At 40.0% G+C, this 13,492-nt stretch overlaps 1 protein-coding gene across 2 annotated transcripts; it reads right to left on the reverse strand.

Moving 5' to 3' along the window:
* Positions 1-3,581: 3,581 nt before the first annotated feature.
* On the reverse strand, positions 3,582-8,645 carry LOC135635261 (putative GEM-like protein 8). 2 transcript variants are annotated; one of them, XM_065146223.1, is made up of 4 exons: positions 4,653-8,645; positions 4,456-4,521; positions 4,086-4,360; positions 3,582-4,003 (listed from the first exon to the last, which is right to left on the reverse strand). In XM_065146223.1, the coding sequence occupies exons 2-4, from the start codon at positions 4,496-4,498 to the stop codon at positions 3,827-3,829; spliced, it is 495 nt and encodes a 164-aa protein (XP_065002295.1). In that variant the 5' UTR covers positions 4,499-4,521; positions 4,653-8,645; the 3' UTR covers positions 3,582-3,826. The 2 variants fall into 2 exon arrangements, with proteins under 2 accessions (XP_065002295.1, XP_065002296.1); XM_065146224.1 differs by lacking the exon at positions 4,653-8,645 and having other exon boundaries at positions 4,086-4,379.
* Positions 8,646-13,492: the final 4,847 nt, after the last annotated feature.

A 13,492-nucleotide genomic window follows, 5' to 3' on the forward strand; every position in this document is an offset into this window, starting at 1 on the left:
TTTACCATCACATAAAAACACACTAATATCAAAACTTAACTTTCAAATGAAAGAAGTGTGTGTGTGTGTATATATAAAAATTATAACTTTAATTTTCAAATTCATCTATCAAAATTATATATACAACTCCAAAATCAATTATTTTCATATTGATACTATTAAAATTAAGTTTAGAATATATCATTGAAATTCTAAAAAAATCATATATATATATATATATATATATATATATAATTTTCATATTGATACTATTAAAATTAAGTTTAGAATATATCATTGAAATTCTAAAAAAATCATATATATATATATATATGATTTTTTTAGAATTTCAATGATATATTCTAAACTTAATTTTAATAGTATCAATATGAAAATAATTGATTTTGGAGTTGTATATATAATTTTGATAGATGAATTTGAAAATTAAAGTTATAATTTTTTCCTAAAAAGTAAATTATATTAGCTAAACTAAAAAGTTAAGAGAAGAGCTATAGATAAAAATACAAAAAACTAACAGGTTGAGAGGGCTACTCCACTTATTAGAAAAATATTTATGAAGTTAGCTAATTAATATATTCAATCCATTCTCTGTGTACGTGAAGCATAAGAAAAAAAAATCAAAACACTTAAGTAATTCCAAATATTTTCAACTAAATTTGGGATAGTAATTTATAAATTTTCTTTGACAACAATTGTCATGTAACAGAGGATACTCCCCATCTCTATTTTCATAAACTCATAACGGATATAAATGATGACCACATAAGAGTTACCAAAGTTCTTAATACAGTCACGACAAAGAATATATGCAATGCAATTATCAGATAAGAATATATGCAATGTAATTATCAGAATCTGAATGCTCAAGAATATATTGGTAAAACTTTACAAAGAAAAGATCCAAAAGAAACGACGATAATAGAGATAGATGAACATCAGGGAGTAGACGAGCTACGAGCTATGTAGTTGGAGAACTTATCCAAGACCAGAGGGTTGAATTGTCATCACCCTCGTCCGATTCTAAAGGTAATATCCATTAGCAAAAAAACATGATTATTTAAGAATACTTAGTTTTATTACATTTATATTCATATTTTAATAATATTATTTTCATAAAAAGGTGATCATTTTATTATTTATCAAAATTAAAATAAATATATTTGGTTGGATTATCAAGATAATATATAAATTTATATATATTATTTTTATTAGAATATTTTTTTTTTATTTTTATAAAAATTAAGGTAATATATATTTATAAAATTTATTTTGTCTTAAAACATATATGTATTAGGAACTATATCAAGTAATATTATGATATACCAGTGATCACAATGTAACAAATCATTTAAAGATAATAATAGACAATCTATCCAGAACAAGTATGACGGCTTCCATCTCCTCCTTGCCCATCCCGATGGGAACAAGAATCTTTCGCCACTAAGAAGAAGAAGAACATAAGCTTCAGGGTTAGGATTTCCATGGAAAGAGAAGAGAAGAACATAAGCTTCAGGGTTAGGGTTTCCGTGGAAAGAGAAGAGTTACGTAACAAGCAAGAAAGTAGGCAAGGACCTTCTTCTTCAAAGAAGGGGAAGAAGAAGTTGCGGCGACGATGCTAAGGGGGATCGCTCCAGTCGATGCCGCTCGAGCAGAGGCCACGACCGGTCGTGGAGCTCGAAGGGAGAGCGGCGCATGGTTTAATTGTGGGATTGCCATGGCGACCATCATGGCTTTGAGGGGATGCTCGAGAGAGGGGTCGTCTCGACACGCACGCGGGATAGAGTTTGGGTTTTATCCAACAAGATAGCTAACACAAAACCTATTAATTAATTTAATTGATGTTTCAGTAATTTAGGTACTATACATATATATATATATATAATTATTTATAAAGATTTTTATATCAAAACGAAGCAAAAGCAACCTCACGTGGAGGCGCAAATTGAGATCCAAGTTGCCCTTCACCCTGTCACACATTGGCCCTCTAAAGCTATCAAAGAATTCTATATCAAACATCTTCAAATTGAAGTAAATCTTTCTCATTATTAAAAATTAATAGTAAGCGAGGATAATCGACTATCGATAACGAGTCACTCTCGATCTTATCACATATTAATCCTTTAAAACCCTAAGAGAATCCTGATATCTCTAAATTGAGTGCTTTGAGATTCGTAAAACGTCATATGTATTAGGAATTATATCTAATAGATTGGTCCATTGTATTCATTAGCATTCTTATTCTTGATAGTTGCATGATCTAATTTTTTAAGAGAGTCATTAGTAGGATTGAAGATTTAATATAGAATATATTTCTAAGACATCCCCGATTGATTTTTATTGAACACACTTTTGACATGTGATTGGTGTATTAGTCTATTTTTGTATAGTTATATCCTTCCCGATTGATACATCACTTGGGAAATAAAATACACCTTATGATACTCCTTAGGACATCATATTATCTATCTTATAATCCTTTCTTTAATTATATCTTCATTAGCGTTGAGGGTCACGATTGATATCTTGTCGTATTTTATTTTGTGCCGGAATGATGTCATCCACCGTATTGAAGATTTCAAGATAGAATATGTTTCTAAGACATCCCCAATTAATTTTAATTAGACATACTTTTAATTAGTCTAGTTTTAGTTATATCCTTCTTGATTTGTAGATCACTCGGGAGATATGATGAAGTAATTTTCTGTAACAAAATGTCAGATCTGATCACAAATTTATTGTACATTTTATAGTTATTTGGGGTGAGAAGATAATACAGATATACTCAGGTTTGCTTCAGAGACACAGAGCTGCAGTTGTAATGCAAAGAATTATGAAATGTCAAATTGCTAGTAATACAATCGGGTATACGTGGTTGTATCATGAGTTAGTTTAGAATTAGAGTATAAATGTATTTGGAATAACCTATTTCTTGCTTGCTCATCCATGCATTAAACAGTCATCTGTGGATGGCTCGTAAGGAGGCTTTCTGGAAATGCTGCTTTGCTCATTTGGTTACGTCCCAGCATGATTACGTCCAACACATTTATCTACCATTAACCAATTTCCCGTTCTCCTATCATTCACTATAGTAATATGCAACAGAAAAAAGAAAATATTCCTATTGATTGTGAGTTGAATGAAAGGATTATTTAGATTGTTAATGATAGCAGCAGTAGGTTTACCATCGGATTTTTTAGAAAAATTCCAGATGGGATTAAAAGTTATGTATATTATTCTTCCATCTGTGGTCTGTAGTTCAGGAAAATATGACCTATTTGTCCAAATATTCATTAATGCAAAGATCTTCGGTGAAACTCAACACAAATTATTCTTCACATTTTTATTTTTATTTTCTTTTTGTTGGATGAAGTGTACTCATTGGGGTAATAAGAAAACTAAGATATGACTTTGGCATAACTGTGCAACACTTGAAGGACACCAAACCATTAATTCGAACCATCGTGGAACCATAAGAAATATTGTTCGAGTTACTAGATCTTGGATGGATATATTACTAATCAACTTTCTATCATGTATGATATGAGGGCAAAATCGAGCACAATAATGTGGAATCAATCGAGTTTTCAAACTGTGCATCACCATCAACTCATTAGCAATTATAACTTCATATTCCAAGATGGTTGCTGCTTTTGTATGATAGTATTATACATTAAGAGAGAATAAAGAGATAACATTAACAAATCCTCTTTTCAGCCACAAATATCAAACTTTGCTCCTAAGAAAAATTGTAGAGCAATTTTGCTATCTGTCACAACAAGATATTGTATTGATGCCTTCTCTTGACTCCATGTACTACTCATCTTGCTCATTGGACTGCTGAGATTGCCTGCTGCAAGTACCTGAAGGATCTCTCACAGTTGACAAAACCCATAAACCAGAACTCGAAATCATCCTCTGTGAGTATCTGGATGTACTTCTGGTTTGGCTTGGTAGTGTTCTCACTCTGGATGGCTTCCTTTATCCTACCGAGTGGAATCAAAACCTGTAGAATACAAACAGTTCATAGTTTGTCACATTGGATTATGATACATAGTTGTGTCGGTCACTTTGGAACTTGTGATTACCTTGTAAGGCACTCTAACCAAGCCTCCTTTAGGAGAAGTTAATTTGAGGGATCGATCGCTGCGGAAGGCGATCTTGTCAGTGGAAATGAAAAGCATGCCCGGTATGGGACCAGCTGTGGTTGAAAGATAGCACTGGAAGGCTTTGAGCAACTTTTCGCCTGGCACGATGGAGAAGGCTTGTCTGAAGACCCTCTCGACCCCACCTGCTTGAACAATCCGAGCTCCCATGCTCAGCTTCCCCTTCATGGTTTCAGAGATCTTGGGACCCAAAATCACTGCACTCAAAACAGTAACCTACAATTATAGTGCCAGTTTGATCGATCACTGAAGAAGCGTTGTTTTGTTCATGAAGTTAGGGGATGATGATTACCATGTTCGCGGAAGCCTCCTGCCTTCTCTCCGAGCTTGTTCATCCAGTCGACAACAGAGTCCTTCTCTGCAATCAGAGGAAGCACCACGTAAATTACACAACCTAAGCGCAATACAGAAACCAAGGATGGGGAAGGCTCTGAGTCCTCTGAGAGAGAGAGAGAGAGAGAGAGAGAGAGAGAGAGAGATGAAGATTACTCTGTTTGCAGTGGGAAGGAGCAGGATTTCCTGGCAGTTCCTCCGCTCCAGCATATGCGACGGAGCTCACAGGAATCCCGATGACATGCTCACGGTGTAGGCTCTCCTTTGAGAGAAACCTGCTCTGTCTGGCTCTTCTTCGGTTGCAACCCTCGTCGATTTTTCTGGTCTCTTTCTTTCTCCATGTTTCCTTGCTTATAAGGTGATGCAGCCAAGGTGGGGGATGGTGTATGTGTTAGAATAAAGAGATAAATAAGTTGTATAAGAAGTTGATGGTTTATTGACATATCCTCCATCTATATACAGGTTAGAAGGAAGAATTTTCCTCAACGGGTTAGAGGATTTTCCTCAACAGAGTAGAGAGATTTCCTCAAACAGTTAGGGAAAATGATTTCCTCAAACAGTTAGGGAAATCTCCAGTGTAGAGTAGATGGTTGCTGCATAAACTGTGATAATTTATTCACAGCAAATGAGATGTCTGGACGCGTGAGAGCTAAGTATTGTAAAGAGCCAACAACATGGCGGTATTGAGTGGGTTCCGTAGCAGGACTTCCATCTGATAATTTGAGAGAACCACTAGTAGAGATGGGGGTTATAACTGCATTTGCATCCTGCATGTTTGTCTTTAATAACAAATCTTGAATGTACTTGCGTTGTGATAAAAGGAGACCGGAAGATGTGAAGGTAGCTTCGATGCCCAGAAAGTAGCTCAAGGGTCCGAGATCCTTAAGCGAGAATCGAGCTGCCAACTGTTTGATGAATACTTGGATGCTGACGGGATTGTTGCCTGTGACAATAATATCATCCACATATACCAGAATATACATTGTGTCTCCATGATGATGTCGCAGAAACAATGAAGTGTCAGATTTAGAGTTTAGAAAGCCGACATAAGTCAAAAATGAGCTAAGTTGAGTGTACCAAGCTCTCGGAGCCTGACGAAGTCCATAAATGGCTTTCTGAAGTTTGCAAACATGCTGTGGATACTGAGGATGAGTAAAACCGGGGGGTTGCTGCATAAAAACATCTTCGGATAGAGATCCCTGTAGAAAGGCATTATTAACATCCAATTGTCGTAATTGCCAGCCTTTAGTGGTAGCCAGACTCAAGATAAGCCGGATTGTAGTGGGTTTAACAACAGGACTAAACATCTCAGTGAAATCAACTCCAGGCCGTTGATGGAACCCTTTGGCGACCAAGCGTGCCTTATATCGGGCAACAGAGCAATCTGGGTTCCGCTTAATTCTAAAGACCCGATGATGTTTTGTGAAGGATGGAAAGGAATTAGATCCCATGTTGAATTATGGAGGAGGGCATTATATTCCTCACTCATGGCAGTACGCCAATGCAGAAATTTTTGGGTTTGAGTGAAGGTGGTGGGTTCAACGTTGAGGGATGAGAAATTCATGACAGCTTGTAGGTTAAGTACTTGACGAGGTTTAAAAATACCATGCTTAGAGCGAGTGGTCATAGGATGATTAGAGATGACAGGATTGGGAGGTGATGTTGGGTGAGGATCTGTGGCACAAGCCGGGTCAAGTGGAGACACGTCAGGGGCACTTGGGCGAGAAGGAGGTAAAGAGGATATATCCATGTGTACTTAGAGAAGTGATCTACAAAAATAACATAAAATCAGAACTTATCAAAAGACAAGATTGGAGCAAGACCCCAAACATCAGTATATATAATTTCAAAAGGTTTAGATGAGGAAATTGAAGAGGAAGCAAAAGGCTGCCGATGACTCTTATTACTAAGACAAGCATCACAATGCATCATAGAATTAGGGGACTTAAAAAGAGGAAGAGAGTGACGAGATAATAATTTCTGCTGAATAAAGGTTGAGGGATGACCAAGCCGACGATGCCACACATCAACTGGAGCCACAACAGAAGAATGAACAGTGGCTGGGTCATTCGAGAGGCTGACGGCCATTCGTAAATGTTATCTTTATTCAGGCCTTGAACCAATGATGCCCCCGTGCTCAAGTCCTTAACAAGAAATGAATCAGGAAATAATTCAATGGAAGTATTGTTATGCTTGCAAAATTGAGAAACAAAAATGAGGTTGCATTTAATATGAGGGGCGCATAAAACATCATCGAGGGTAAATGTATTAGAGTCAGAATTAAGCGTTGTGGAACCAGTATGAGTTATAGGAAGTCCTTTACCATCACCGATGATGATATCTTCATTGCCGCCATAGGAATTGTGAAGAGACAAATTCTGAAGATCAGCGGTGATGTGATGAGAGGCACCAGAGTCGACAATCCAGTTGGACTGGCTAGGTGTCGGAGTAGTTAGGAGATTTGCCTGTGGCCAGTGTGACGGAGCAGGGAGGCAGGGACGAACCTTGGGTGATGTTCGGCGAGTACCGAGTGCTCTTCCGTTTGGACTTGTGACTGACTTGAGCTGTGACAATTGATCCAAGCAGTTTGTCCGCACGCTTCAAGTACATCTCATAGTCAGTCAGTTTATCATAGAGATCTTCAAAAGAAATTGGCGAGTCGCGTGCCCGAATTGCAGCAGCCAATTCCTTGTAGTCGGTGTCGAGACCATTGAGGGTATGAATGACAACCTCTTAGTCACATAGAGAATGACCTATCAAGGCCAAGTCATCGATGATAACCTTGATAAGTTGTAGATAATCAGAGATAGTACTTCCCTCTTGTTTCGTCACCATAAGCTTGGATAGAAGACTGAGCTTGCGAGTACGCGAATGATTTGCCAGGGTGGTTAAGCTCGCCAGGACGCATAGTTGCCACCCTTTAATAACTTAAAGCATGGCAGCATTGATGGAGATAAGCCAAGAACAAGAAGTGGGAGTCCCTAGAGGAACTGAAACATCAGAAGAAGTGAACGAAGACATTTTTCTTTTCCCTTTTTTTTTTTTTTTTTTTTGAAGGAAAGGCAGCGAACCTTGTGTGATACTCAGGTCACACAAGGTGGAGAATGAGGGAGGGGGCTGCTGCTATAGATTGCTTGCTTGCTGTAGCAGATTGGGCAATCTATAACAGTGCCAAAAGCTGCTGGCAACTGCTGTGGATTACTGTTTGCTGCTGCAGATTGTAGGGACTGCAGTTCGCCGGGAGATGGCCGTGAAACCTGCAACGGTACTCAAGACTACGGTTCGCTGCTGTGGATTGCTGCTTGCTGCAGCAGATTGTAGATGCTGCAGTTCGTCGGAAGATGGCCGCGAAAACTGCAGCGGTACTCAAGACTGCGGTTCGCCGGGAAATGGCCGCGAAAATCTGCAGCAGTACTCAAGAAAACTGCAGTGAGAGAAATCTGCAGCAATTAGAATAAAGAGGAAGGAAGATGCAGCGACAACGAAAGCTGCTGCAGTAGAGGAAAGCGACAACGAAATCTGTATAGAGGAAAGCGACAACGAAATCTGTATAGAGGAAAGCGACAACGAAAGCTGCTGCGGTAGAGGAAGGAAGATGCAGCGGTTACGGCTGCTGCTGGCCGGGAAGTGGCTGCGGCAGCGAAGGAGGAAGACGTGGTAGCCGTCGTTAAGCAAGGAAGACTGAGCGAGAAAGACACCGCCGTTCGTCGCTATTGAGGAGGAAGACACCGCCGTTGAGGAGGCGCCGTTGTGTAGAGGGAAGCGGCAGCGAAAGCTGCTGCGGTAGAGGAAGATGCAGCAGTTACGACTGCTACTGGCCGGGAAGCGAGGAAGACACCGCTGTTTGCCGTTCACTGCTATTGAGGAGGCAGTGAGAGAATGTTTTCCTCCTTACGTGACGGCGACGGAGAGTGTCTACTGTAGGCAGCAAATAGGAGAGGGAGCGAAGAAAAGCAAGACCGGCGATAAAGGAGTGGATGAGCAGAGCCAAGATGATGCTTGTTAGCACCGGCTCTGAATCCGTGTCTTGGTGCTTCTTCAATGACTCCGCTTGAGGCAGCGTGTTACTGTGGCCGCTTGGCTAACACATGGCGATGCTGCTGTCGCCCAGAGGAGGGCTCTGATACCATGTTAGAATAAAGAGATAAATAAGTTGTAAAAGAAGTTGATGGTTTATTGACATATCCTCCGTCTTTATATAAAGGTTTGAAGGAAGAATTTTCCTCAACGGGTTAGAGGATTTCCGAGAGATTTACTCAAACAGTTAGGAAAATCTCATCTACTTACTTATCAGTAGGAAGCACTAAAGTGGTTATCTTAATCTGAACTTTATCATGCAGTCATCATCATCCTCATCAAGGATCAAAAGCCACTGTAATATAATCAAACACATTTTTCTAGATAATAAAAGAAATAGTAAGCAAGCAAACCAGCTGCCTAAAACCGAAGATTAAGTTTAATGATTGATCTTTGTTCAAAATCTAGTGTTGGATGACGCAGCAATGACTCAGAACCGCCATTCTTAGCCACTCGGTAAGCAAGTAATCGCCACCAACCCCTTCCGGTCTCTCTCCATGTGGATGTCGACTAGTGCAGGCAGCGCGGGGTCGTCATCCCATCACACGCGGCACTGAGTCAGCACCGTCACAGCACCGGATTGAGATCGATCGTGAAAGGAGGCTTCTTTCGAGTTGGAACAGGTGGTTGTATGGATCCATACTAATTATAATAAAAGATAATTAGGTGAACCTAATTCCAGGTTTCGTTTGACGCTTGTCACCCCACCGGTCTTAGGTGTGGTGGTTTGTTCTTCTTTTCGTCTTCAAGGTAGGTTCAGGTCTTGTGGAAGTGATGTCCATCATTTGAATTCTTCAAGCTAACGAGAACAATACTGGTTAGCAGTGCATTTTTCTGGTTCTGATCCAGGAAGAAAACCTAGAAAAAGCGGGTTCAGTCTCGTTGGACAGAAGAAATTAAAATGACATCCCGCTGAGCTTATCTAACTCTCTCTTATTACTTTCTTCCATGTGAGCTGGAAGTTCTTTTGACGGAGAACATGACCCACAGAATCACATGGTGGGTGGGAGGAGCATCAGCCACCGCCATGGGGGTATGACTGAGCACCACGTCGGCCACCGCTGGGGTGGGCTCAGGCATCGGTTTGAAGCACAGACCTACTCGTTTCGGTGGAAAAGTTGCCGACAGGGCGTAGTGGATTAGGCTCGCCATTCTGCAGCCACGGATAGATGCATTAGCCACATGAGTTGCCACCACCAATATCCATGATTAAGTAAGCGTCCGACAGAGACATCACTACCCGAAGAGCTTTTAAGTGATGAGAACGTTCAAGGAGATCATTCAATGCCAATATGAGGGCGCAAAGTGAGATAAAATGGGCACCATAGTAATAACAAATATTCAAATGAATACTTCAACAGTGGCAAATGTTGGATTAGTTGACGTTTTAACTGCCGAAGGAAGCCCATCCAATTAGATTCAATTCGACTGTTTTGATTCCTTCAAAATGGAATCGAAATCGGATTAATTTCAGACGATTTCAGTTCGATTTTGAATCGGAATCATTGTTTTTAAATTTTATATTTTTCCAATCGAAACTATTAGTTTTGGTTTCAGATTTATGGAGATGGAATGGAAACTGAACTGCTCAGATTTCGATTTGGAACCATGGAGTCATTGATCGATTCGAATCGAATCATAGTAAGCTATTCATACGATAAACCATGATGATGGATTTGAAATCAGAATGGTTCAGTTACATATATGGTTAAGCTATTTCATTTGCACTAAGAATACTTTCGACTCTTTAAATTATGAATTCTCATATTTCTTTTGGGCATAAATTATCCACCCCAAGCCCTAAAAGCTCCAAGAAATCGACAAGGAGCAAAGAGACGAAGCGAGAAAAAGTCGTAATTGAAGATTAAATGGATGAAAGCGTGGCAAGTGAGACGTCTTCCAGCAATGAGATCCTCTGCAAGACGCCTTGTGATGATACAGTCAATCCAACTTGTGTCGTGAATGACCCACCTTATGAGCGACTGTGACAACGAGTTAGACTCGTGCAATTTGGGAGGGATCCGAATCCGATCAGGTGAAAGGTTCGTGATGCCCGACGAAATAAGATTTCGCCTTTAAATTGTATGACGTCACACAAGGTCAGCAAACAAAAGTGATCGTGGCCATCTATCCAAATGACGAGCGGTTCAAAAATTTGAACTTGATTCGCATACAGGCACGTATTCAAACAAGTCATTCTGTTCATTACCCAAATAGATAAATTAGGAAGCATGATTAACTGTGAGACTTCCGACTTTAAACTAAGTAATACCCGCACTTTACCATTCAGCTTCACATGAATAATCAAATTCATTTCAAATACAATTTTAGACTGCAAGTTTTTTGAAGTTCGAGCTATTAAACCAGATTTAGCTGCTATCTCGCGTCATCTTTCCGTATGCTTGCAGCTAACCTGATCATTCTACTGGTAGTGCAGAAATAAAAGGTCTGTTTAGAAGACATGCAACAGGAAATTATGATGATAGACCAAAGAGACTACACGAAGAGTTAACTAGTGTGGACGTTGTTGTTGAATGTCCTCGAGGTAAAAGCTTCAGTCAATGTGGTTCAGCCTAAAACAAATAATCCACACTCAATAGGTAGCTTCCAACGAGTGCAAAGGAGGCAATTCCACTGCATAACATCCGCAACTTGAGTCCACGAAACATGATATTCCTGTCTGCCGGAGACATCCCTGTAACTCTCTCTAGCCAGATTCCAGGGCGTTCCCATCTCAAAAGTTTCCTTTCCATGGCAATATACTGCACAAAAGACACCGAATAAACATGCATCATCAAGTATATTATCATGAAAAGGAAAAAAAGAAATTAGCTTTCAGTAGTGACTGAGAACTATCACGTTTCCGTCAATTAAAATTGCTGCAGACATTGAATAATGATTTCAAGGTAACTTCAATTGCAGTCAGGTTAGAAGACTACATCATATCACTATTGTTGGTTGTTAGCCATCTCAAAAACACACATGGACAAGCTAACAAGGGCATTCTATACTAGTATATTGTCATGGAAATTTATAATTTAAAATTTTCCATACATCATATATGTAGATACATTTCATCCATAAATTAATTAACCTATAAGAAACATAAAAATCACTGAGACTTTGGATGTATCTGTAGAACACTAATTCAAAATCAGAAAGCTAACAGTTCTGAGTCCATACATGTCACCATCATTTGATATGCCAAAGAAGCCGTGTAGATGATATATGTGTTCTAAAATTCCCAACATTAGGGTAAACAAGTCCAGATTGACTAGATGGACTGAGATAATCCAATTGAACCAAACTACAATCAAACTAGAGTGGCAACTGAACTCAATCCAAATTAAGTAAATCAAATCCAATTAAAGCATGTCCAAACAGACCAGAATCCATCACAAACACCAGTTTTGATACTAGCACAAACTGCAAATTATCTAGGAATCTACTGCCTTATTTGCAGCTAAACCACATTGGTGTGGCGACCAGTGATATCTATGCACGGTCTAAGTTTTTGTTTGAAAGGAGGATACTTCCAATCTAACCAAGGATTGCCATGTTGCTCAGTTTCGGACCGGTGTGCTACGCATAAAGGTATAGGTATGCACCATGCTGAGTCATGCTAACTGTTTCGGCACATACTTATGTTTAGACCCATGACCAAAAAAACATGGTTCCATGCCATTCCAGGAAGGCATCTGCGTGCCCCTTGAGAAAATACTATTTAGTCTAGTAATAATCTAACCCAACCATTTGATGAACGTACAGATGCAGTGTGAAGCCTTTCTGATAGTAAAAGCTTAACATTTAAATCTCCAAAAGAATTAATTTCAAATTTAAAAAATTGCTAGAATTTTTGTATGAGAATGCAAACTAATACCTTGGGTGTAACAATACAATGTGACCGAGTTTTGGCAGTGTCAAACGGGTGAGAAGCAGCAGCAACTACCATTCCAGAAAACCCAGCAGCAAGACTTGAAGCCAGAGGGGAGACAGGGCCAACATCATCTATCGAACAAGTCCGCGATGAGTGGGATGGGATAATTGTTTTTCACTGTCACTTTGTTGAGGGGTCGGTAATCGATGCATAGTCGGAGGCTCCCATCTTGTTTTTTTTTGAAGAGAACTGGAGCTCCGAATTATGCTTTTTGAGCTACGGATGAGACCACCGCTTAGCAGTTCACCTAACTACTTTCTGAGTTCTGCCAACTCTGGCGGGGGCATGCGATAGGGTGGTCTCGCTGGAGGCTTCACTCCTGGTTCCAGCTCGATGTTGTGATCCACGCCTCTGCGTGGAGGTAGAGTTTTTGGCAACTCGGGTGGCATAATGTCAGTGAAATCTTTCAGGACGTTTGCCACCACAATAGGTTCTTGAATGGCCTTCTCGTCGAGAGGCTCTAGCTTCATAGCAGCCACGAATGTTAATTCACCTTTTCTCACCCCTTTCTTCAGTTGCAATGACGATATATGTTAGGGTTCCTTGGTTCCTCTTCGAAAGACGGGAACCACGCAGGGGTTGTCACCTCCCATCATACACAGGGAGTTTAGGAACAGCATTGACATCAACTTCACTGTGTGCATGAACTCCATTCCAAGAATCACTTGGAAGTCGTCCAGTGGCACCGCCATCATGTTAGTGTTCCCACTCCATGTTTCGATCTTGATGGGAACTCCCTTCGCAAACCTGGAGATTCGCCTGACCTCCGAGTTCACCGCTTTCAGTCGACTTGGGCTCTTCTCCAAGATCAACCCAAGTCGCTTTGCTTCTCGATCGGCTATGAAGTTGTGGGTAGCACCCGTGTCCACCATTACACGGGTCATTTGGCCATTTAACTTGATGTCTACGTACATCAGCTCACCACTTACTGCTTTTTGTAGGTTTGTCTTCGTGTTCTCCACCACTTGACCCCGCATGACAT

This window comes from Musa acuminata, chromosome BXJ3-4 (assembly GCF_036884655.1).
Source record: "Musa acuminata AAA Group cultivar baxijiao chromosome BXJ3-4, Cavendish_Baxijiao_AAA, whole genome shotgun sequence".
NCBI classification, from domain to species: domain Eukaryota; kingdom Viridiplantae; phylum Streptophyta; class Magnoliopsida; order Zingiberales; family Musaceae; genus Musa; species Musa acuminata.